Source organism: Parambassis ranga, chromosome 21 (genome assembly GCF_900634625.1).
Source record: "Parambassis ranga chromosome 21, fParRan2.1, whole genome shotgun sequence".
NCBI classification, from domain to species: Eukaryota; Metazoa; Chordata; class Actinopteri; family Ambassidae; genus Parambassis; species Parambassis ranga.
Window position 1 is genome coordinate 9857010 of NC_041041.1, and position 26927 is coordinate 9883936.

Genomic DNA, 26927 nt, shown 5'->3' on the forward strand with positions numbered 1-26927 from the left:
TCTGCTAATGAGGTTTGGAGCTAAATCTCACCACCGACTTGTCTTTGACTTCAGGAACTTGTCTAATATTTTAGTCACTAATTCAATATTTATGGAACTTCCGGTTGCTAATTAAATACAAAAATCATACAATGGTCTAAATGACCTTTCTAAGTGATGGGAGTTTGAATGAAATAAAATGATATAAAAAAATTAAAACAAAATCTTTAAAAAAATCTAATAAAAAAGTTTTTAAGAAGAAGAAAAAAGTCATGAAAGGGAAACAAGAGTTAAAAGTTTAAAATCAAATGAATTTTGGAAAGAAAAAAAAATAAAAATTTAAAATAAAATGTAAATATATAAATAAATAAATATAATGATAAAATAATATTAAAAAAGCTATCAAAATAAAAAATTATAAAAAAAAAATGTAACGTGTAAAGTATGGTGCAGTACAATGCAAAAAAGGGGAAAAATATGAAATAAAAATCAAATGAAGAACGTTTTGAAAGGGGAAAACAAAAGTTAAAAGTTTAAAATCAAATTTTAGAAAGAAAAAAAAACAAAAAACTTTCAAATAAAATGTAAATATATAAATACAAGAACCAATCAAAATAAAAATGTATAACCAAAGAATGTAATGTATAAAGTATGGTGTGGTACAATGCAAAAAAAAAAAATCAGATAAATAAATTTCAACACATTCATTCACATGAACTATTGTCTGAAAGCCGCCAACAAAGTAAACATGCAAATCTTCAGGCTGCTGCAGTATTTTCTTAGGCTTTTTAACGTTATTTTCAGGAGTATTTTCATTGTGATTGCATTTGACAAATGCAAAAACACTTTTTAAGGAAGACCAAACAGACGATGTTCTTGATCATTTCCAGGCTATCCTACTCTTTATTTAATGCAAATTACAGTACCAGGGAACTATTCCTCGGAGCACGCAGAGGGAATATTTACAGAGGCGCACATTTAGCATACCTTCACAGAACGAAAGAAAAAATAAAGGAACAAAAGAAACAAACAAAATAAAAATTTCAGTCACAAACAGAGGCATTCAAGTAGTAGTAGTACTGTTATACAGGATGTTTCTGTAGTATTTTCTTAGATTTTTTTTTCTTTGACCCCAGTGAAACCCAGTCAGCATATTCAGCCAGTATATATTCTAGCACAGTATACAATACTAGTATATATACTTGCTTGTCTTCTTTTTTGGTAACCGTAAGCATGGTGTTTTTATTGAACTGGAGTCAGGGGTAGGGTGAAGTGGTCAAACCTTCTGGTGGAGAGTATAGCAACACGTTCATGAATGCAAAATTACAGCAAGCAGGAGAAAAGGCTACATGACTCGACCCCTTTAGGTGCTACTGAATCCCCCCCTGAATATGCAAACTGGGAGGAGAAAACCAAGCGAGAGGACAGAGAGATACAACAAAATATCCAGAGAGAGAAGAGAAGAATGACTTATTGCCTCTGAGGATGGCTCATCACAACTACATTATAGTTTGGCTTTGGTAACAGAACCAACACTGTGAGTGGAACAGAATCTGTACTGTATTATATGAATGACAGTAAATGAGACCCCCCCCATCCACTTCATACCCCAGACTGTTGTATTCATGTGTGTGTGTCCAAGATAAAACATCTATTAAAATAAACACTTGTCTACTGTATCTGCAATTAAGGAAAATATCCTTACAATTAACGTCTGTATATTACATTTAAGTGTGCAATGGAAAAAGGGGGAAAGATGTGCAAGTGGAAGAGTGTGAGTGGACAGCGGGACATTCAACAGCACCAAAGGGAGAGTCACAATATGGCAGGTGATGAGGGATGGGGTGGGGGTGGGTGTGGAAACAAGGCGAAGGTGTATGAAAGCAAAGGCACTCCAAACTATAGTTACACTATACATGACTAGTTCTTGTTACAATAATACAGCTGTCATCTACTGTACTGTACAGGTAAGATTGAACATATGGCTGGATAAAGCTGATCATCGTCATCATCTACAATATCCATAAACAACATTATTTCTGCCCTGATTCGTTTTTTTTTTAATCTTTTTCATTTCTTCTACCCCCCCACCCTTTGTTATCTTTGTTTTTGCTCATAAACAGTACATGGGTCTGCATATATACATACCTTGAACACAACATGGGAAAAAAAAAAAAAATCAACATAACATAAAAAACAACATACAAGTCATACAGAATTTTGGTGAGGAGCATTTATACTGTATATACAAATTCAGTTTTTTCTTTTATTTTTTTTTTTAAACGTAGTGAGTATTCTCTGTAAATAAGACGATTTGACAGACTGTACCGAGTGGCTCTATGTGCTGCAGGTGGAGGAGAAAGAACGCTATAGGCTAACACTTGAGTTCAGTGGTCATAACACACACACACGCACACATGCATACAAACACACACACACACGAGACAGTCGGCAATGTGCAAGAGTTCACAGCCAGTACTTCTCAGAGTGGAAAGGAAAGTATGTAAATTCTTCACAGAAAGACAGGAAGAGAGGAGAACATGTTCGTCTAGACGCCGCACTGTCACAGAGACACTGTTACAGACAGAGCTGGTACAAAGACGGGGAATAGAGCAGTGCCCTAAATCCATCTACAACCTCAGTAATACAGACAACACAGGAGAACGGGAAGGTAGCTGCTGGAATCTAACCACACTCCAGCCAAAAAACAAAACAAAACACCACCTTTAACTAAATCTATTGTCTTTAGGCAGCAGCAAATATTGCCACTGCTCTGCCAGATATGAACTCACCATAAATGATTTCTGAACCATTGTAGTTAATATACATATATCTATATATACTTTTTATACATAAGGAAAAGTAATATATAAACTGTGTATGTATGCATGTTTGTTTTGTAACTGTATGTATATATTATACAAGCACACAGGACCAGATACATGTCACATCCATCGCACATGTCAAACCCAAATAAACATCTGCCCAGGAGTACAAAAAAAAACATAAAAAATAAAAACGAGGTTGAGTAAAACAGCTTACTAACCATTTAAAATATAACCCCAGGCAAAGGAACAAAAACTCCCCCTTCCCTCTACATGGACTGCTTCCTTCCACATACATCATCATGCATCCATTTGTGTGTGTGTGTCTGTTAGTGTGTGTGTGAGTGTGTGTGTGTGTGTGTGTACACGTGCGTGAGCCTCATGCCTTGTCTGCAGAAGTGGAGGTGAGAGGGTGTGGCGACCCTCTCAGGTGATCCTACCATACTCAGGCCATGCACTATAGAAGGAACCAGAAAGAGAAGGGGGAGGGGGGGGGGGGGTAGAAAAAGGAGGGGGGGGGGGGGGGGGGTCGGCCAGGATGAAGATGCAGAAAAATGGAATAATGCAGGAGGAGGAAGAGAACGGGGGAAGGCCAAGGAGAGAACAGCTTAGGACTTTTCTACAGATTGTCCTCTTACAAACATTAGCAGGCTAGCATTGTGTATACATGTACAGTGTACTTTATCAACAGTACAGTCGACAACACCTCTGGCCCTGCGCATTGCTTCCCCGTTATAAAAGGGCACGGAGAGATGTCTTTGACAGAGGATGGAGAAGAGTTCAAACAGCTGTGTGAGGAGGACAGTTGGAGTGGGGAATAAAAGAGCCAGGTAAGGGATGCTAGGTTTTTTTGTGGTCGAGGCATGGGGCTGTCAGTTAGCTGTTGAACCCGAACTGCTTCGGCATCGCTCGGCTGCTGCCGGGAAGGACAGCAGGGCAGAGCAGAGCTGAGCAGAGCTCACCCCCTGGCCAGGGCAATGGAGAGGCTGCTGGGCTGGGGCTGAGACTGGGGCAGGGCGGTCTGTGGGCTCAGGAGGTGGAGTTGGAGGCTGCGGCAGAGGCGGTGGTGGTGCTGGGACCTCGCTCTGTGCTGCTGCCATCTATCAACAGAGAGAGGAGATGCAGTGAAACATGAACCTCTTTCACACTCTGATCCCACTGTACTGCCAGCCATGAGGTCACGCTCTCTGTGCCCGCTTTGCCCATTCACAACGTGGCATTCATGCAGAACAATGAGTCGCATGAGGGCAGCGACAGCACTGGACATGCTGTCTGAAAATTTATAGAGAGTAACCTAAGAAAGAGGGGCTCCTCCTCCCACTGGCAACAGATGGGTAATGAATGTGTAAAACCAAACACTGAATGTTCAACACAGAGTGAACTGGTGGCTGTGATGACGATGAGTTGCAGAAGTAAGTGACAGAGTTGGACCAGAAAAGATGACTTATTTGACAGTTGGACCATTTGGTCAAATGACAGGGACACAGTGAAAGCAACAAGTCACAGTATGTGTGTGTTTTAAGCCACCCTTTCAGCATCCTTTCTCCACCACTGGGGTGTATGAATAAGTGCTTATAGTTACAGATTTCTGGACAGCTCCCCCATGTAAATATGTGACTCCCAGTCAGGATATTAGCAGTCGACTCTCCGGTCAAAGCAATAACTAGAAACATGAATACACCCGATCTAAAAGGTCCAAACCTACTTTATACATTCATACTTTAGCAGTGATGGAAGCCACAGCCAGCATTTCAAAGTCAGAAATGTAAAACTGCTGGACACATAAATCAAGAGTCTGATGGGGGAAGCGTGGCTCTAACCTGTGGTGGCAGAGGCGTTGGTTGGGGTGGAGGCGGCAGCCTGGCTGCGGGCGTGGGCAGGGATGAGTATGGAGGCCAAAGAGGGATTACTAGATAGCTCTGAAAAGAGAAAGAGCAAAAGATGTTAACGGGTTACGTTGTTACAAAGCTGGCAGAAAGGGATGCCTGTCAGTGACAGAGACATGGATCATCACATCTATGGAGTTTCAAATAAATTGGGTGTTTATGTGTGTGTACCCTGGGTGGTGAAGTTGAACAGCGAGGGCTTCTCTCTCCCGTTGGGCAGTTTGACGTTGGGGTCGCGCAGCTCGTCAAAGAAGGAGTGTGCACAGGCCTCTAGAGGGGTGAGGCGTGCCGTGGGTGTGTACTCCAGCAGGCGAGAGCACAAGGCGATGGCCTCTGGAGGCGTACGTGGCCGGAACACCTGAATGTCAATCAGAGACAAAGACGTGTCAGAGGTGATCGCATCAGGGCTCATCCAGAGCGATGTCAAACAAAAGAAAGCAGTGCTTTTAATAGACATCAGAGCACACGTCAGATGAAACTCTGATCTAATAAAAACTAATGTACTCATTCATATGCATTTTTTCCAGGGAGGTTATAAGTAAACCAATACATGCATTTCAGTGGCCGTGAACAGAAGTAAACTGAATGTAGTTGCACAGAGTGACCACAGCAGGGCGCCTCTGAGGTGAACAGGAGGGCCTGCAGCTGCCTGCTGATTGGATGAAGTTGTTTTCCCAATGAGGGAGCTCAGGAAGAGAGAGTGTCTTTACAACAAATTTGTTTGACCTTTGTCAAGACTCTGCTATTTCTAAAATGGCACGGGTTTAACAATAATCTGCAATAACACAAATGTAACAGTGTTCCTGACTCCATTTCTCCTCTGAAATGTAACCATAAAGGTGCTGAGTACCAAGGTCACAACACCGCATTTAACTTGCATCAAAGGCCCACTTTAAACTAAACATGGACAGATGCTGAGGTAGAAAGTGGGGATTGATAAAGACAGTTTATAACGTTTGTAATACCAGATCAAGGCTTCGGCTTTGTCGAGATGGCTCACTTAAATAAAGCCTGGCTTCGTGGAATACCCTCAGGTCTAACTTAATAAACATTTTTTCAGTAAAACTCAAAGTCGGCTAACTAACTAGTTTGCAACACATGCTTTTGTTAAAATAGATGTCCAAAAAATCAAGTGCACAGCTTACAGAAAGCATGAATAAGGCAGCTGTGGCTAAGGTGGTAGAACCACTAGCCATAAGACTGGCGGTTCAATCTCCCACCCTGACTGCATGTCGGTGCGGCTGGAGCATTAGCAATTCACAGTAAATGTGATATGTGCTACATTTACATTACCAAGGACATTAAAACAGGGGGCAAAAAGCCTCCTGACAGGACTTGTAAGCAGATACACTGTCTGGCTAACATGTCATACACAATATCAACAGATTCAAATACTGTCTGGAATCTGGCTCTCTTCTTTGGATCAGAGTCCACATGGTTCTCTGTTGGATTAAGATGATGAGGTTAGATGGTAGAACAGATTGTAAAACATGTAGCAATAGATTTTTAAAAAGGTAAAAGAGCTCCTGTACCTGTTGACTCACCTTAGTCCAAGGATGTGCCTTAATCTGGGGGAATTTGAACTCAGTGTAGTTGGGGTTCATCTCACGGATCTGCTCTCGGGTTGGGGTGCCGAGAACCTGCAAGACACAGCAAGACGGAACTGATGAGTTTGTGTCTCAAACTTTAAGTGCTGTTTACAAATGTGAGTATTGAACATGAACACTTCACGCCAAAATGGGTCTGCACAGTCATTACCTTAATAATTTCAACCAGCTGATCGACTCCACTGTCACCAGGGAAGATTGGTTGTCCTAGCAACAGCTCTGCTAGCACGCAGCCTGCTGACCACACATCTAAAGGGAAAAGGCAGGTCACCAAAAGGGAGAAGAAGTCACATTTAAGCAGAGAAAAGGAGCAGACATAACCACAGTCTACCTGTGTTATGCTACAAAAGTACAACACAGACGAGGCGTAAGTTGCTGCTTTTCATACCTATGCTGGAAGTGTAGTCAGTGGCACCAAAGATGAGCTCCGGGGCTCGATAGTAGCGAGAGCAAATGTAGGACACATTAGGCTCTCCACGGACCAGCTGCTTAGCACTGCACACAAAATCACAAATACAGTCATTTTTAACACCATCTCCAAATTCTAAATGGAGGGAAAGCAGGAACATCTACTGATAAGTTCTATGGTTAAAATCCAATACAGAAGCACTAACTATCTGTTGTTACTCGATTAAGAGAGTAAAAACAGACCACTTTGTGGACGCTGTGTCTCACCTGCCAAAATCGCACAGTTTGAGCACAGCTGTCTCTGGATCCAGCAGCAGGTTCTGGGGTTTGATGTCCCGATGGCAGATACCAAACGAATGGATATAAGCCAGACTCCGGAACAACTGGTACATGTACAACTGTAAAAAGAAACACACACACATGGTGAAAAACCAAAAACATAAACCTCTAATTCCAAACTATTACTATATATGTATTCAACGACATCCCTTTTTTTTAAATTAAACTGAGGCACACTTGCAATTATATACCTTGACATAAACCATAGGCAGAGTCTGTTTGGCTCGGCTGTAGTGTCTGGCCACTCTGTAGACCGTCTCAGGAACATAGTCCAGAACCAAATTCAGATACACTTCATCTTTCTGTTGGAGAGAAGCAACAAAAAAGGTAAAAAAACTGACACATTCACATCAGGATAACAACATAAATACTGTGTGAGAATCCTCTGAGAATAAAAACACAGTGATTATCTGCATTCTGCATATGCAGACATCATGCACATGTCAGCTGTCTTGCTGCGATGCATCTTTTCCTGGAGAAAGGCGCTCATTTTCTAGCTGATGTAACCCATGTTTTTTCACAGTCTAACTGGGAATCCATTGTATCTCCCCGTGAGGCCAGGAAGCACACAATCATGCGTCATAACGGTCTGCGCTCCAACAGTGGCCGCAGACAATGATATCATTTCCTCGTTTCCTGGTAGGACAAGGCCAGCGATGGAGGGTGGGGTTGCAGCACACTGACCCTGAAAGGATGCTGTATCCAAAGGGTTCTCCACCCAATTATTCTAGGACTTCCGTTTTCCTTTAAGTCTGGTTGAAAGCTTCTTTAGAGCTTCTTTTGAAAATGTTGTTTGAGACCATCAACCACAACTAAAAACAAAAACTCAGACTGACACATATTGTGCTCGCATTCAAAAATTAAAACCTATTTTTAGATACTCAGCACCTTAATAGATCCCACAAAGGAAATAACTCAGAAACTCATTCATGCATTCAGAGCAAGCCTGTTCATCCCCGATGACTTGTTAGGAGGGAAAAGCAAAGCGCTCTGCGCTAAAAACAAGGGTTGGGTGGTGAGATGAACAAAATCTGCTATCAGTGAAAGACAGAATCTTTGATCAGCAGTTTTTTTTGGACTAAGATCACCAGAATATATAAACCTTTGCATCTTGGATTTACAAGCGTGTGATACTGTGATATTTCAACAGTCTCTAACTGCATTCTGTGCATCTAAGGTTTACCTTAAAAAATGCTTTGCACCTCACTAATTTCCCCTTACCTTACTCAAACTGAAGTAAAAACTGTATCTTTGAGGAAATTTTACACTGGGAGATTGATAAATATTTTAGTGCTTTAGTCAGTGTTTAAAGCACCAAAAGTGTGACGTGAAATCAGCCTAGAATAAACTTACACTGGCCACGCTGATGCGAGTGAAGTAACATGTCTGCCAGTTCAACAGTGTGGCTCAGGGATGTGTTTTAAATAGACGTCAACTGAGACATACGGAGCCGAGCGATAACGTGATGTCTCAGACGACACAGGAAAGGCTTGTTACAGGGATGAATTCAATGTTGCCCAAGTTTTTACCCAAGTTAACCAGGAGTGTCAACCTGTTTGTCCACATTTGACATCTAACTTTTGAGTCTCTCACCACTTTTTCTATCCTCCTCTAATTTCTGAGGGGCCACTCTGTGTTAACAGCAGTTCCAGCCCACCTGACGTGCAGCTTAGGTGCTGGCTGCCTACAGAGTACTATGAGAGAGCTGGGCCTGCGCAAAGCCCCCAAACAGACTGTGTGCTTCACTTCTGTCAGCTCACTGTCCTGCTTTGCACTGACTGCTCTCTCCTGCTCACACTCAAGATGATTAGACACACATATGGTGAGTGAAACGGAGTCAAAAGGGCTGACGATGAACAGCGTTTCTCTAAAGCAGAGACAGCTTCATTACACAGGCTTTGTTTCCAGCCATCTCTCTCTCTCTCTCTCTCTCTCTCTGTCTCGTAGCCATGTGTGTGGAGTCATTCCTCCTTCACCAGCCATTGATAACATTTGTGACGGGTGGAGAGCCTGTTCCGCCTCCTGCTAGCGCCAAAGCTATATTTAGCCTAGCAACAGCGATGACTCACTTCCTGCCTCACTACAAAGCCACTTCCTTGGCTTGTTCCCAGAAGGTTAGCGAGGCAGGGATTTGATTGGCTCCTTGCTCACTCCCCGCTAAATAATTCAGCCTCTAATTTGGTGAGAAAAATGCCTGCACCTGAACAACTGCCCAGGCTATCAATCAAGAAGATTCACTGAGGTCCACTGTGCAAAAGACTGAAAGGAACCTGTCAGTATGCCTGTCAGGGTCCACATGTGTTACTTGTATAAAAAATGTGTTCGTTTCCTGGTCATGTGCCACACATTACATGAAGCAACACTCACAACGAATATATAAATCTATATAAAGGTGGGATAAAATCATGGCAGAAAGAGGTGAGTGAATTTTTATGTTGACACACACAAATTAAGACGTTTGCAACGTGGCACTATGCATCTAAGAATAAGTCAGTAAATATGTGCAGGAGACGCAGCCAATTACATGTTACACAGTGCCAACTCTCACGGTTTCACTCACTGAGTCATTACCACAAGCAATGCTGTTTAACTGCTTTAACATATGCAAGGGTGTCTGGAATACATTTCCCACATACACAGGATTAACTCTAAAGGGCACCCGAAAGCTACACTGAGGTGGTCTGCTCTCTCTGAGCTTTACCTGGTAATCCTAAAGTTATTCTAGTAAGACACTTCAGGTTCTCTGTGCATCAGTTTGCTACCGATACAGGCAGAGGTGTACGCAAGCATCAGATTCAGTTGTAAAAAGACTTCTACTGGCCTTTATCTGTTCAGCTCATAAGTGTCCGACTGCAAATGTGTGAATGAAGCAGATAAATGTCCATAAATGTCCTGATTATTTCACTCTTGTGAATATTTTTTTGCTGCTGCTGGCCAGATGGTAATTCAAACTGTGTCAGCTGTGCTGAAAAGCTGGCAAAAGGTAGTGCCTCTGCAATTCAGCTAACTTCTTAACCATATATGTGGGCAAGTGAGGCTTCAGGGGTACCAAAGCTTCAGATTTACTGAGTGTTATTAAAAAAAAACCCCGAACAAACCCAATCAGACCCAACTATACCCACACCTGCCCTATGTCATGATGGGGTGTATGAGGTTCGCAATAAGGTTTAAGCAAGAGTTAGATGGTAAATCTTAGTCGTCTTCTACTAAGACTCTAAAATTCAGATGGATTGGAAGGTGAGGGTGGCTGTGGTTCAGGTGGCAGAGTGGTTGCCCACTATCTGTAAGGTTGGTGGTTAGATTGATGTGTGTTTTTGTGTGTGCGAAAGGTTAAATGTGAAGTAGTGTGAAGCGCTTTGAAAGTCTGAGTCTGAGTAGGTAGAAAAGTGCTATATATATATATATATATATATATATATACACACACACACACACACACACACAGACTATTTACCATTTTACCATTATGTACATGTGGCACTCTTCATTTTATTTTTCATCTTGTTAGACATGTTAGAAGACCAGATAAACCTTTAAACTATTGCAAACAAAGTTTGTCATTATGTTAGTTTGGAAGAAGTCCTGTGCATTTGTGTTTAAACATATGTGATTTTAAAGCAGCAACAACAGCGGAGGGCAACTCTGTGTCAGCTGAATGTCTTATGAGCACTCTTGTGACTTCAGGTAAAATATCAAGCAACTCTTTGCTCACCTGCCTACGCTGTTTGGACCAGTGGCCTTCTGTTTAAACACTGTATTATACAAGTGGTTAAAGGGTAAAAGCAAAAAGCACAGTGTGTGCGTCAGGCACACAACATGCCAGCAGTTACATAAGACTACCTGTGCACATGCTGACTGCTACAGTAGCAACAGCACTCGCCTGTCTCACAGCTGCACCCAGCGTGAACCTTAACTTTGGGACCTACACACACCTGACCTCACCTTGTCGTCTCACTCCCACACTCGCTGCCATCTATCGATCAACTTGTCTAAAAACTCTCCATCCAACCATCGAACTCTGACATCACCTTTTGCCTACTTATCCTGCTCAGTGCCCCCTCCCATCTATTCTCACTTGAGGCTCTATGGGTGGTAAATCCCCATACCAACAACATGGTGCCAGTCTCCATAATTAGCCGAGTGATATGGTGAGGGGGAGAGGAAGGGGGAGAAGAGGGATAGCTACATGAAAGGGGACACAGTGAGGGGGATTTAAAAAGGTGTAAAGGTTACACTATAGGACACACAAATGAAACCTCTGGATGATCTATGTAACAAAAAGCTGTGCAGTCATTCCTTGAACTAGTCACATATGCTAGTGTGTCAATATACTGAGAATTAGCAGGGGTTCTCAGAGGTCAGCTTGCACATGGCAAGAGGTGAGGGATAGGAACAGGGTGGAGCTTATAGCACGGAGGGGACGGCTCAACTGAACCTATAATTAACTGACACCCTCCAGTCTGCCAAATAGATGTCCCCGAACCATCGTGCAGTCTTCTCTCCTCCCACATATCCCCACCATCACCACTCCCCGTAATCCCCAAGCTCTCCTTGGCTTCAGCAAGTGTGTAACGGGAAGGCATTCCTAACTGTGGTGCCATGAGTATAGTCCCAACAGCAGAGTGCCAAGTCCACGTGTAGCTATATTTGACACACAGACCTTTGCCTGTTAGCTAGTTGAATGACATAGTCCAGCCGTGTAGTCTCCAGGGGACCTCCAATGGTTGACAGAGACAGACAGCAGAGCTGAGAGGGGGACTTCCCTGTCAAGGTGTACTGTATGTACCATTTTATTAAGGCCAAACATGATAAGGGGTGAGATGGCTTACAGATAAAGGAAAGAGCGAACTAATGTTGGGGAAAAAAAGAAGAGAGAAAGAACTATGACTCGGAAAAAAAGCCAATAATTTTGCTATTCTGACTAAAGTGGCTGGTCATTTACAAAAAAAAAACATCTCTAAGAAAGCAGCATGGGGGCAGTGACTATGTTATAGCAGTTACCTTTTTAATTGTTACCTTTGGAAACTTTGAAATGAATATTCAAGTGTAGAGTTTCCCAGAGAGCGATCAACAGAAGTGTGATGAGGGTCGAAACTCATATCATGTTCACAGTATGTGGAGGAACACGATTCAGTTCTACACCCTTTCAGAAGAACATGAAAAACAGGACGAACCATGCTCAGCAAAACTCACCTTGTCTCCACTGGAATAGAAGAAGTAGCGCAGGCGAACAATGTTGCAGTGGTCCAACTTCCTCATGATTTGCAGCTCACGGTTCTAGACAAAACAAAACATGAAAGACGCATTACAATTAAGCTGCAGACATGTTTTATTAAGACCAAGTCTGTGGACATTCAGGTTATTGGCAGCACGCTGAGGGACAATTTATTCTCAGCGCTATTTGCCTAAAAAGAAGAAGGAAAAGTTGCATAAAGGTTTAGGAGATCTGAACATGGATGGCTGCACTATGGTTGCACCAAACTGTGCTCATGAAAAACTTTATATCATAGTGTCTTGTGACAGATTGCACACATGCCTTTAGTCATGGTGCTTAACAATCCCCTTATTGATGACCACACCACTGTCACAAGCCAATGTGCCAGGTCATCAGGAATCAGCATTTGAGAAAATTGGATGTAGCAGCAACACAGAAACAGACAGATATAAATGTGTACAATGTAATCTTCTCCAGTGCAATGAGCTGCAGACCTTTACAGGGCCACTATAACAAAAAGTAAGCAGGGAACTCTGTTCGAGCACTCCATTTATATTCATATACAGTGTGTCCATGCAGAAAATGGTTGTGCATATGGGCTTTCTCAAGGGTGGGCAGGAATTCAAGCATTACATAAAGCTCTAACAGCTCAATTATAGTTCATATTTCCCCCCCTCCTTTTTCCTTCACTCCTCTCCTGCTCTTTATCACAGCACTGTGATGACTTGAGCTAAAGTCTACCATTGGAGTGGTCAGAGCATTCATAGCACAAAAAAACAAAGAAGCCTGATAGAGAGAGAGATACCGCAGTAACTGAATATTAATCTGAATTTTGTTTTAAAAGTCATGTGCAGAATGGAGCATAAATTACCAATATATTTAAGAAATCAGGTATACTGTATATTTCCATTGACAAAGATTAGCTTGCAGGCTAATTCCCCAGTTAACAAACTGAACACTAAGGTAATTTGTGGACAAAATGATTTAGCACAAAGAAAACTGCAGTAAATGATTCTTAAAGCAACTATTAAGCTGGAAGAGCAACCGTCAACCACTTAGTACATGCTGCAGGTTTCCGGGAGGAAAAGGTTGACGAGAGAATGGGATGAGCAATTAGTTGGCTACCACTGTGCAGGCAGTGACCCGAAGCACAGTTGGATCTTGTGTACAGACATGCTTTAGGTTTGGTGAAAAAGAGTGAACAGGTAGTGATTCAAATAGGAACGTGTGGGATCCTGTGCAGCTTCAGGTGCTATTTTTGTATTTTCTAGGCGTACAAGAGACGAATGCATAATACCAGCATTATGTATCCAGCATATCAGACAGAAAACACAAGTTCAATAGTGAACTAATTAGTAATGCAATTAATCATAATCGACTGGAACAAAGAATATCTCAAATTTTCCTCGAAAGTGGGGCTGCTTTTTCCGACCAACAGACTGATTAACCAGCTGACAAACCAACTAACCGACTGTCTGAAAATGGCTGACAAAATAGTGGAAGAACACTGATGTTGGCGTAATGGGTGAGATCCCCCATTATGTGGGTCAGACCGAAACTGATCCACACTGGAAAAAGATCATCTGCTGTCCTTTACCACTTTATGAGGAACAAAACTCTGTCATTCATTTTTTAACAGAGCAGAGAGAGCAGTCTGTCCACTACACAAGACCTCATCATCCCAGCAGCAGCAGCAGCAGCAGCAGCAGCACAGCAGAGCCTCTTGTAGCTCAACAGCCTATACAGACAATCCCCCTGCCTAATTCAATTATAGGCAGATGTAAATGGTTCCCACAGTCCCCCTCCCAACACCTTTTTACCCTTTGCCACACACACAACCCCCACATGATAAATTGACATCATTGCACATGGGTCACACAGACCAGCCATCGAACCACGATGCACTGCAGGCAACGCCCTCGTCATATTGCACACTTGAGGGTGTGTCTGTGTGTGTGAGAGAGAGAGATGGTACCATATGGAGGAGGAGCAGACAGCCTGTTGACTAAATCCCTGTCCAGCTCCAGATATACTGCAGTCCTTCGTGCTGACCTGCCATCCTCCAGTGTGTCAGCAGCTCAGTCGGCAAAGAGACAGACGAGGAAAAAAAACGAGGAGGAAAAAAGCCTTGATTGCAGGCTGCTAGAAACGCTACACCTGAGCACATCACTCTGCTGATGCACTCTGCCAGATAAAACCACATCCAGTCTGCACAAAGAGCACAGAGCAACAGCATGCCACTGCCGCAGACATACACAGCCTGTTTCACTGTTCCACTTAAAATGGAAGATAATTAACATTAACACGAGAGAATTAAGAGAGAGATGTGTTATAACCTGCAAATTGACCCACTATCTTGCTTTACTTAATTTCAAGACATTTATTCTGGATTTTCTAACATCCATATAGACCTCTTTGAAAAGGAACCAACAAATTAATGTGATTGAGAAACAAACTGAACCTAAAGACTGACCATTTACTGTAAAAATAACCACATCAACCTTTTATTACAAGATCTGGAGTTAACCCTGCAAAGGTTGCAGCTAAAGAGCACATTTATACAATCAAAAAGAGACTGCACAAACCTAAGCTGTTCAACAAAAACCTATAGTTTACCAGTAAATATATAGGCTGGATAACAAAAAAGAAATTCAGCAGCTATAAAGCCTGTTTGTGGGGATGCCCTGCTGTAGTCACTAATTTAGGTGCGACTTCTGCATGACATCAAGCTTGCATGAAGATTCTGACCATCTGTCTTAAAGTTGGGCAGGAAGTGGACCTTTCAGCAAGTTTAATAAACCTACTGATGCACTAAGATTTGCTCAAAAAGAAGAAATTAAGATGTGTAGAACATCAGTCAAGTCACCTTAGGCGCAAATGAAAAAAGAGTCAAATGATTGCTTATTTAAAAAGATATAAAACACAAACTCTTTACATGGGATTTTCTTAATCCGTTACATGACTTTTCTCAATCTAAGGCAGCAGATGAAAAAAACGGGTGTCTTAAGCATATGTGGGTATGCCCATCTCACTGTACAATCACCCTTTTTAACAGTGAGGTTCTGTGAAGTGCTTTTCATAGTGTTTTTGACAACAGTGGAGGTCTGTGGCAGCAGGGGATGAAACAGATCAGGTTTCAGCTGCACAGACAATACTTGAGATCAATTTTCTTTGCTCTTAACAGCAAGAAAAATAGTGTGCTCCTTGGCTTATTGTTTAACGATGTTGCATATTAGTGACTGCCATCAGACATGCTCACACCGAGCGGAGCAGTAGATCTGTTGCGAGCATCCATTTTCCAAAAGGTTGATATGTGATCCCTCACAAGGGAATGGAGAAGGACCTATCCCATAATGCACCACAAGCCGACTGTAAGCCCACCAAGATTGTCTCACACATTCAACAGCTACGCGCTAAACTCAGAGCCTATTCACATGATTATCCTGTATGACTGGAGGGCGTTTGAAGCATTCGCACATGTTGGACAAGCACAGCTAAGTTGAGCCAGGCTCACTTCACAGATGAGTACTAAATGAGAGAGAAAGACTGCTTTTGAGGAGGTGGAGAAGGGACGAGAAGAAAATAGAACACAGGTGTTTGGTGTGTGTTTGAGTGTAACGGGGTACACACAGCTAATGGCGCGTGTTTGACAGTCATGTGAAGAGTCTTAGCACTCATTTGCTTTATTTTTTTTCCTAACAAGCTGCTCACAAGTGGAGGCACCAAAAAGGAGACGGAGAGTATAAGAGGCTCTGCTTCAAAGATCAAACTGAACAATAAAACAACTATCAAAGACACACAACCTGTTAGCGTGTCAAGCTAACCACAGGCTGACAGGAAGAGCAGGATATGACTTCACCGTGGATAGTGTGCAGAGTCACAAAGAGGAAGAGAGAGAGAGAGAGTGTGTGTGTGTGTGTGTGTGTGTGTGTGTTCCTAACAATCTCTGTGCATTTAGTGGCAGATGGTCGAGCCCCACACCATGACGTGACATCATTTATCTTGCCTGGTTTCGGATAGCAAAGGGCTAGCACATGCTGGAAACCTGTGAAGGAGCCTCTAAAAGGTTAAACTAGGGGCACAGAGCTTCTCAAGCATTTCGCTGAACCAGGTGGGTGAAAACTACAGCTACAAGCAAACCGATCTGACTGAATTGTGATGCAGCTCTCAAGGGAAATGAAGCTGCAGGTTTGGGAGTCTGGGAGCAGCAGTGAACGCCTAAGCTTGTCCTGCAGCCACTCTTCTCGTCCTCACTTGCTAACACACCCAGACTCTCCTGAGTGGGAAGGGAATAGCTCAAGAGACAAGCAGTTCACATTAGAGGACTGATTTAATTATTTAGTTCATATTTTTACACAAAATGGCCCCGCAACACTTTTAGTCTAATTTTGCAACAGCAAATGTACACACAACTAACTGTCCAGAGACAAAGGGGATGAGTGGGTTTTGGGATCAGTGGAGTTATCTGATGTAATCTAACAGTATGGTCAAAGTATGACCAACAGTGGTCACATGATATGAATGTGATCAGCATAAACAGCAAAAAAAATGTATGTAATCCACCTGAAACCATAACCAGTCTAAAGAAACCAAAACTTTCTGAGTCACACGTTCTACATCATTACGTCATTTTATGTATATAAAAAAAGAAATGTCAGTTTGTAGGCCTTTTTTTCACAATAGAGAATCTGAAGTGACGAAGTGGATTGTGGCGTGACGAAGATGCTTCAGTATCCGGGTTCTGGAGGAATTTGTGCTCGTTTCTATCACTGTCATGGTTTACTGGAACACCTGTAACATACCGATCACTCTTCTAAGTAACATGCTTTGAAAACAGTCTCCTCTGTGTATTCAGAAGCATAAAGTCAGGTTTTTCTCCTACACGTCTGTATCCCTGTAACTTTTAGATTTGCTGAATCAGTCTCTGCTACAAATACTTAAGACAGACAGACACTACTGCCTGCCATCACAAATGCACAATGTCTATTGAAAACGAATGTCTGGATAGAATACAGTCATGGTGTAAAGTTGTTGTTCAGCAGTCATGTGGAAAACACTACACTTCCACATTGTGTTGCATCATCCTTACTGAGCACAGCAGCTGATCTGTGTGACATAGACACAACTGACTTTAGTGTTGTGTGTATTAAAGAGGTCAAACATAGTTTAAAAAACTTTGACCTATTTAAATAGTGGTGGCAAGATGCCACATTCAACACGTCCAGAAGAAGCAGGTCACTAGCCACAGTCAATATCAACATCATGTCAGGAGCTGGGATGCTGGTGTTTAACATGAGTACAGTGATACCAGATTTTTATGTGTTCCGTGTAACCGTCATATTCCAGTATAGAAAACACACTCACAGAGGCCGACAAGCAGAGAACATGTTGCCCCGGTGAAGAACAACAATCCATCAGTCAAATCTATTGAAAGGACAGGGGTAGGATTCCAGTGGAGCTTTACTCTGAAAGAAATATTTCTAAGGTGGCAACAAAACATAACCTGATGAGTGACTGAATATTAATGGTTTCAGGTTTGTTCATGTCAGGAAAGACCACTAAGAAGCTTCTCCTTTGTGTTCTCTTGTTTTGCAGCTCCTCTGATCTCCCTGTTCGTGTGAAAGATCACTCCATTCACGTCTCTTTCACAGTTACACTCATTGATGCAACAAACCTCTACTTTGGTCTTAAAAAAGAAATGCGAGGAACAAAGGGTATAAAGAGATGTGTGTTTGATTCATCATTTATATATTTTGCCTTTACTTTCTTGCTTTTTGACGATAAGAACCAAAAAATCTGAGACACACTGTGTTCGTGAGCAGGTGTGCATGGTATGGGGTTTTACCTTAAACCTCTTGTCTTGCAGGACCTTTTTGATGGCCACCAGCTCTCCAGAGTCGCAGAGCTTCGCTTGGTAGACGACACCAAAAGAGCCGTTTCCGATGACTTTAGTGTCTGTGTAGCTCACCTCCTGTGGCCGGTCAGGGCCTTGGCCTGGGGTGGCCACTACTGTTGTTACCTTGCTGCCATCTTTATCCCCTAGAGAGAGAGAGAGAAATCAATTCATATTTTAAAAAAATAGGCACATTTTATAACTTCTTCTGTCTAAAAGTTATATATTGCACAGTAATCAGGCCACAATCTTGAAACTAACACATATTTAAACATGGCTAGCTGCATTCTCATTTTGACTGTCTGGTCTGTGTACAAACCAGACAAACTAGAGGCCATCTTTGGTCAATAAAACGGACAAAGTGTAACAGAATTCCTCTTCTGATTTGAATGATTCAAGTGAAAAAGGGACCTTCAAAGTAAGTTAAAGTGTTCTTTTGCTCTGCCTCCTTCTCTCTGTAAAGGCGTCAAGAGGGTAAAGTCCACATTATCTAGCAGTTAAAAGGACAGCCAGGCAGGAGCATGTCACATGACACAAATACTTCTATAACGCTTCAACATTAATCCAACTACAAGTCCTATCACTGTTCCACAACCTTAAGCATGAGAGCCAGAACAAATCAAAAATACTCTCACTATAAATTTAGGTGAGTTTCTGAGATAGTCCACATTTGCTCACAGTGTGCCCAGTATCGTGTTGACGCACGGATTAGAGCTGCTTGATAACCTTGGCTGTTCCAGATCACAGCGTTATTAAGCAGAAAACTCATGCAGCATGCCGTGGTAGCTGTTCCACATAGAGGACAGGACACTGGCAGGTCTGATCATAATGGGTGGACGTGTCACGCTGACTTCTCACAAACTACCAGCTTTTAATAAAAAAAACAAAAACATTTTGACTGCGAGCGGTTTACGGATCTTATCCTTTTTCATACACACTGGCAGGCTGGGCTTATTTTCCAGCAGAGTTATTGATTCTGACACAAATGGTGCCTGTCTGGACAAACACCCTCACAGCAGCGATACAGATTCAGGGTGCAACCCCGTTTTCCTGTTCATATATGCATATTTAGCTGCTGTGTGACAAGTGAGGAGTCCAGTTAATACAATCAAAAATGAGGAAAAAACAAGTGAACAGAGTGTAAGAAGAAAATCTGAAGATGTATCCTGTAACTACAGAAATAGAGTGTATGTGAGAAAGAAACAAAGAATATGACTGCCTACATATTCCAGCAGGGCCATTTCTTTGACGCCTCTGCACTTCCTCAAACCGTGAGAAAAGTCTGTGCACAGTCACACACACATACTGCTCACAGTGAGAGCTCACACTGGTGCGAGGAATGACCAAGCAATCAGACTGCTTTTAAAAAAGCCTTCTTTTTAGATTTTGAGTGTACAGCAGCAGGAAATTATCCCACTCATCTCCAACAATTAAAAGGACCACCTTCAAGGTTTTATGTTAAAAGCACCTTCTTTGGATTATACAAAATGTTAAATGCACAAACAGAAAACACAAAACATTGGTTAGGATGTCAATCAGCCTACCACCTAACACCAGCGCAAAGAATCACAGAGCATCACTCCATACAGCTGTATTACTCAGCTACAAAGTGACAACAGAACAGACAGCTGTTGCAACTTTTAGCCAGAGGCATCGATAGTCGATTCGGGTCACAACTGAATGTGGCTAACACATGCATACAATGGGGGCAAAACAACAACACCGCTGAGCAGTGAGCGGTTACAGGAGGCAGCCAGGTCACTGGGCACTGTGACAAGTTTATTTTATTACAGTTATCAAAGCAGTTTTTGCGATGATAATTGTATAACAAATTGTTTTTTATGTTTAATCAAGTAATATGTCTGTATTTGAAATAAAGACACTTTTTTTAAAAAAATGTTCAGCAGTGATCAAGTAATAAGACTAAAATGAGTCACGTATTAACTGAAGGCTGAAGGACAGGTTTCACACCATGTCACTGTATCAGTACAAGTAAATGTCACATAACATGATTCTGCCAAACTATCCATGTGTGTATTACTCTTGAACGTTGGCAAATATTGTACATATAATCACCTGCTTACACACGGCCATCCACACTCACTGAGAGTGATTAATACACAAAACCGTTTTAATAGGTCAAAGGCATATTTACTCAGGTTATTAACAACACATTAAAAGATAGGGAAAATACAAAATGTAGATGAAATTGTTTCAATGTGCGGCAGCTCTGTGGACAGGAAATCAAAGTTATTTTATGGACTTTTTCAAACCTTTCTTTGTTCAGAGCCTGCCTCTTTTAGAGGAACGCCCTGATGCACAGTTACACACAGATGCACAGAGAAACACTAACAAGGTGACCAGTACAGCTGCAGCATGACCTGCTTACCACTCCGAACTGACAATGTTAGAACGTCAACTATCTTACAGTGTTACGTGATCAGTAGAAAAATCATAACAATCATGTCATTAAAAATGTGTTCTGCTATGCAGCCTCTGTGAGGTTGAGCGCACATGAGTCAGTTCTCCACCAGCTCCACCAGGTTTTGGCTGGTGTGCCTCTTGGAGACTACAGTAACCCCGGATTTACACCAGCCACGAAACAACTGCAGAACATAAGCGGCGCATTTTTATTGCATCGCCACCAGATGCATTTCTGAACCGTTTCTGAAGTGTAGTGTATCAATGCGTATGTTACAAGCTCCCGCGAGATTCACAAAATCCAAGTAGTAATGTGCATGCTCTATGTATCAGGGTTACAGAGCACCTTACTGAAACCTTTGTTTACTCCATCAACACACGTACAGGGCAGCTTCTCACCTTCCACTCTGAAAACAGTTGCTTCTCTCCCTGCCTTTCCCCTTCTGATGTTAGAATAAGAAAGTTATGTCATATAAAATGCTGTTTCTCACCATCCAAAACGAATCTCTCCTCATTCATTGCTGTGTTTCTCTGCTGGTTGCGATGTTAAATCAGCGAGAGTTCAGTCTGACAGTGTTTTATTTTGAAAATCTACCGGATTCTCTCTGGTGTTCTGGTGCCTGACTTCCTGTCTGCTTGATGAGGTTGGTGCAAATTGGCACGGCTTTGGCGTGACACGGCGCCAAAATAGAACCGAGGCATATCATTTACGGAGCAGCGTGTAGCTACGCTTCTGGGACGCTGCTAAAACTCTCCGCTACGTGTCTGGTGTAAATACTCTCGTTGACTATAGAATAGAAACATTTCACAGCGGCTGTCGCTTACGTTACCCTTCTGGTGTAAATCCAGCTTACCCTGCTGTAGTCCTAGATGTAGTCCGTGCAAAGGGACCACCACAACTTTTGTCTGGTCAGCCTGCAGGTTAAAAAACAGTCTAGTCCCTGGAACTAGCTGCTTAGTAATATCTTTGTGAGGTGGGCCGGCTGCCTCTACTCCACAAGATATGATCTTCTGGTCAGATCAACCACCCTTGCTCAAAGGCAGTGGTGTTAATGAGGCAGCAGGAAGCGTTTCTTGGTGTTACATTGCTAGACTGCGCTACAGGCATGTACACAAAGTGCCGCTGATGAGATAATTCACTATATCACTGGAACATCCAGTCACAGGAATGTCACTACTGACAGAGCAAGCTTATCCAAGCTGCAGCACGGAGATGCAGACAGTTTTTTTGAAGAGACATGATGAGGGTGCATAGATTTTAGATATCAAAGTGGTGTATAGCCTGCAGAGCCATGGCTGCCCAGTGCTGAGACCACACTGATTACACATAATAAAAACCAAGCACAGATTGATTCTCCTCTCATTTCCCTTTCCCTCTAAACTAAGCTCTCTCCGTTACATCCTGGGTGATTCTGGTGGTTCTTGTCTCGTCTGCAAAGCCCTGCTGTTTCAGTTGGAATCAAAGAGTATAATTAGTTCATTTTGTTCCCATCATCACTTGCAAAATGTGAGAAAGGGACAGACAGGAAAAGGAGAAAAGAGGGGAAAGAGGGAGAGAGAGAGAGCTGCAGCTTTGAAATGCTAAACAAGCCGCTCATTGTTCTTGGCCAGCTGCCTCACCCCCAAAAAACAAAACCTAAGAGTGCTCATGTGGGTGTGTGAGTGTACGTATGTGTATGTGTGTGTTTCCGTCTGCCTGTGTAGAGAGGATAAGAGAGCATTCTCTCCAGGATCATACACACTACAGCTGCTTAGGATCATCTGCCAAAGTTATTCACACACAGGAGCTTTAAGTGCGGCCAAGTGTCTGCACTGGGACAGTGGAGGTCCGGGCGATGGTAGATGACATACCAGAGAGGAAGAAAAAAAAAAACAAGTCTAGGTAGATTCCAATAAGGTGACATGGTGTTACGTAAATTTGGTCACTTCAAAGCACAATCACGATGCAGCTGACACCTCATGCAGGTACCTCGGGATGACAAATCTGATTTTAGATGTTATAAAAAGGAACACCAGAAGTAGAAAGGGGGTTTCTGTAGCTGAGAGTTAGTGAAGGATCCACAAGCTTTACTCTGTATGTGACAAGGCCTGAAAGAGTCTAGAAAACGATCTAATCGCCAATAAAAATACGCACTTTGATAACGGATTATTTCTTAAACAATTTATCCAAGCAGGGCCAAGGCCAAGGGCCAAATGTACTCAATCACCTATGCCTTACAGAGTTTTGATGCACACTTTTTCCCCTCTGATATGCCAAATTATTGATTAGCATAAAAATGTCAGGTAACATCTAATTTAATATATGGTGACCTATATAGAAAGCAAATGTTGATAAGGAATTTATCATCTTAATTGTTAAAAAGAGGAATAACAAAGTCTCCATCCAACATAATCACATTTTTTGCATGTTATGTACATAATTTAAATGTTTTCCTGAATCAGAAAATGGGCGGTTCTAGTGTAACTTCATACAACATTAAGTATGATTGGTCTGCAGAAAGTCCAACAATTCATCTGTAATATTGTAATACATTCTCATTTCTGATAATTTTAGCACCATTTACCTTCAACTCTGGCAAAAATTCCTCTACTTTAAAAAGTCTGAACTTTGTAAAATAATAGCCTGGCATGCTTTGTGTACTGACATTTAATCACAGGAGAGATGTGAGCAATCAACGTCTTTGCTTTTCACTGTGGAACTCAACACCACCTGTTTGTAGAAACTGGGTTTTTTAACACCCATTTAATTGGCCAACTCTAGGTTAATAGCTGATAATGATGTATTGACTTACCAGATGAGTCTCGAAAAATGATGTGAAACTAAGTACTGTTAAGACAACGAGGTGAGAGTCACATTTTCTGATTACCTGGTAGCTTATGTCTAATAACACAGACACAATGTTCAGGTTCTCAAATGTGTTAAATGATTTTTATGTACTGAAATGTATTTTCCATTTTGAACACACTGCCAGACACGCTCCAACATCCCTACATGTATCTGGGGCAAGGCAAGTATTAGGTTTGGGACTGAAGTGCATCTCTGCTTGTGTGTGTGTGTGTGCCACAGTCTAAGTGGTTTCCAGTGCCAAGGCCCAGAGGAGAGCCTCAGCCTCAGGCGTCACCCCACTAACACACATCATGATCACAGCCCTGACGCATTATCAACATTCCTCAACAGGCACATTTTTTCCATCACACACGTGTGAAAGATAAGACTTGGGTGTATCCAAGTACTGTAGATGTCACTGTCTGGGACGTTAGGTAATCAAAGCATTGATAACAATTCAATAATGTGAAACATCAAAAATGTGGGTCATGGAGCTGTTAATAAAGAGTATCAATGGGTAACGCATTCATTTCAGTTGTGCCACTTTAAGTCAGAAACAGATCAGCACTGTAGTAGTACTAAATGCAATCTATGCACATAAAATAAATATATCATTGGAAAGGGGGGTGAGTGTGACCTGCTCTGAAATAGTAGCAAAGATGATATATTGTATAAATCAGATAGAATTGCCATATATTAAGGCCAGTATTACCGGCCTCCTCTGCTCCCTTGCTGGTAGGCCTTGACAGTCGCATGGCTCCATCTCTGCAGCCTGCCTATAACCAGCCCTCGGCTCGGTGCCGCCGTGGCTTCATGAACGGGATACTCTCTGTCACCGTCCCGTCGTCGCGACATCTAATTTCGACATGGAAATAGGAGCAGTAAACCAGCCCTTTCCAGGATCGCGTCAGCTTCGCCCGAGTCAACTATGGGCGCACCTTCCGCTTTGACAGTTGCGTAATCGACCGGCCCTATCGCTTTAACTCCATAAAGCGCATGATTGGTGCTGTGTAGTAATTCCTCTATGAGATCTAATCTACATTCAAGTGGACAATAATCGCGCCGGATCTGCGGTTAAAAAAAAGGAGAGAGGGCTTGGTTTCTGACCTGGGCTGGTGCCAGCACTACCTTCCTCTGGACAGGCCCAGCCCTGCCCGGCGCGGCCTGCTAACCCTGGTCAGGCTGACCGGCCCCGGGGCGGCGCGTCAGAACGCAGCGGTGTGCGCTCTCACAGCGGGGGCACACCGCGCTGGGTGCCGCTCAGCACCGTCCAGTCTCTGTCTGTCCCTGACACAGATATATGACAGCAGCTAAGCTATCTGGAGCTAACGCTATGCTAGCTTGACACATTTTTTTTAGGCTGAGACATATGTAGCCCACACTGGGCCTGGTGCATGCAGAGAAGGTACTCTAGAATTACAGGGGTGTACTTACTGCTGACTTTCATGCTGCCGAAAGCAGAGGGCTGCGGCACTGGTTTGCAGCTCTCCGCGAAGGATGTGGTCCTGGGCCGACCCGACATGATCCAATTCCTTTGATTCTCTCTCGACTCGGGAGACTGTGACTTGCTAAACGGCAGGGCTGGTTGATTCACCGAACCTTCTCATCCAAAAATGATGACAGTAAATTAATATCACTAGAATTCACAGGGAGGACTGGCAAGAAAGAGATCCCTTTATCCCACGAGCCTTCACACTGCTTCAGACCTAATAAACTGCCCTTTCTTTCCCACCGACGGTCAATCAGAGCATCATTTCCTCCTTATATTCCCGGATTTCTTTCAGCGGGCCTTTGAAGACACGTCTCCGACTAAAATAGTCATGAATTTGGCCTCTCCCTGTGGCCCCCCGGTTTAAAAAAAACAACTGCGATTTCTTTCTGGATGCAGAATCAGTTTCACAAAGATGAAGAATGGTGGGCTCAGATGTTGATCCGGCGGGGATCACAGATAAATGTCGCGTTTTCTTGACGATTCGGGACACATGCAGTTCCTCTTCATATCCCGATGTGGAGGCTCAATGATCCGACTGCCATGGCGGCTCCCTCGCTATACCCTAGCCTACAGACCGTCCAACGCAAAACCAGCCAGTGGCCACAGTCTTCTTCTACGAATTAACTGGCCGTACGCTGAGTCAAAACCTGGCCGTTAAATGGCGACGCCTTCAAGGAGGCTCCGGGGCGGCGAGCACCTCAGAAAATGATGTTCTTTAGTCACAGAGTGCGACGATACTGGATTTCTTTTTTTTTCTATTCCTTCCCCATAGGTTTCGGGCTCGCAGTCTTTGTCGCTGCGCATGTAGCTGCGAAGTTTCCGTAAAGGGTTACAGGGATCGCTCCGCCATTACAGAAACAGGTTTACGCTGCTGACGTAACACGCGAGGCAGAATAGGAAAACTGTGGACGCGCACGCGATGAATCTGGGGTGGCCGATTTGGCCAATCACAGGACGTATCCTCCAGAAAAGGGCGTTACCCGGTTTCCAACCATCCAATGGGAGCGTCGCTCTTGAACACCACATGGCATAATTTGCTCGGCACCGCCCTCGTCGCTTCAAAGGCTTCCCCCCCTCCATGCCGCGACAGGGACACTGGGCGGGTCCGCTCGTGGATGGATGAGTCTACGGGCCAATGGAGCTGCGAAACCAGACTGTCAGTTCAAATGGACCCAGCTGTCACAGAGCACCGGTGGTCATGCAGCACTGTTGCTATGTTAGTTATAATAGCCAATCCTTCCTCTCTCCTCGACACTTTTACTTTTTCAGTAGACATGAAATATAGATAAAAAATATTACATTTCATTATGCACGACTGTATTGCATAAGACAAAGCAGAACCTTGAACCTTTGCAGGCCTTATGGTTCAGTTTAATCATTTAATTAATCAATTAATAATGGAGTTACAGTCTCATGACGTCACAGTGAAGCTGACCACTGACCTTTCAGGATATAAAATGCTATCCTTTATTGGTTAGAGTCAAATTAAAATAATTCTTGAGTGAATGTTTTCATCAAATTTGATAAAATGCAGTCACCTATCTGACCTGAAAGGTGTCAATATGCAAATAACTCAGAGTGGTTCCTTCTTACTATTTTGTAATAGTAAAATAGAAAATAGATTTCCTACTGTCTAAAACCCAGATATTCATATTTTCCGCAGGTTATAATTGATACATACAACCTTAACCATTAATAATGCATCTGTAATGAATCATAAACCTTTAACAAAGAGCAAAGTTATGGAAATAACTGTCTATTTCTTTGGTTTCTAAACCCATAAACTCCATTTAAACTGAGAAACCATTATTGTATTAATTGAGGATTTTTATTCCTGTATACTATACTTATCTTGGCAGGAAATTCTTTCCGCCTTCATAGCAATAGGTGGGCTGGCAGCCTCTCTTTTGTGTATTTATATTCCGTCGTGCTCCATATCAAAGGGAATTTCTTCCAGGCCTTCAAGGGCTCATACACAGAACAGAAAGCTGCAGCAGCAACACAAAAACAGGCAGCTGAGCAGAAGTAATGCAAG

The 26927-nt window shown here is 42.7% G+C and overlaps 1 protein-coding gene across 3 annotated transcripts; it reads right to left on the bottom strand.

Moving 5' to 3' along the window:
• Window positions 1–852: 852 nt before the first annotated feature.
• On the bottom strand, window positions 853–25708 carry gsk3ba (glycogen synthase kinase 3 beta, genome duplicate a). 3 transcript variants are annotated; one of them, XM_028393215.1, is made up of 11 exons: window positions 24835–25708; window positions 18105–18298; window positions 12238–12321; window positions 7236–7346; window positions 6973–7103; window positions 6686–6792; window positions 6449–6546; window positions 6223–6330; window positions 4862–5048; window positions 4625–4723; window positions 853–3904 (listed from the first exon to the last, which is right to left on the bottom strand). In XM_028393215.1, the coding sequence occupies exons 1-11, from the start codon at window positions 24920–24922 to the stop codon at window positions 3834–3836; spliced, it is 1278 nt and encodes a 425-aa protein (XP_028249016.1). In that variant the 5' UTR covers window positions 24923–25708; the 3' UTR covers window positions 853–3833. The 3 variants fall into 3 exon arrangements, with proteins under 3 accessions (XP_028249016.1, XP_028249017.1, XP_028249018.1); XM_028393216.1 differs by having other exon boundaries at window positions 6235–6330; window positions 24835–25707; XM_028393217.1 differs by lacking the exon at window positions 24835–25708 and adding an exon at window positions 24113–24249.
• Window positions 25709–26927: the final 1219 nt, after the last annotated feature.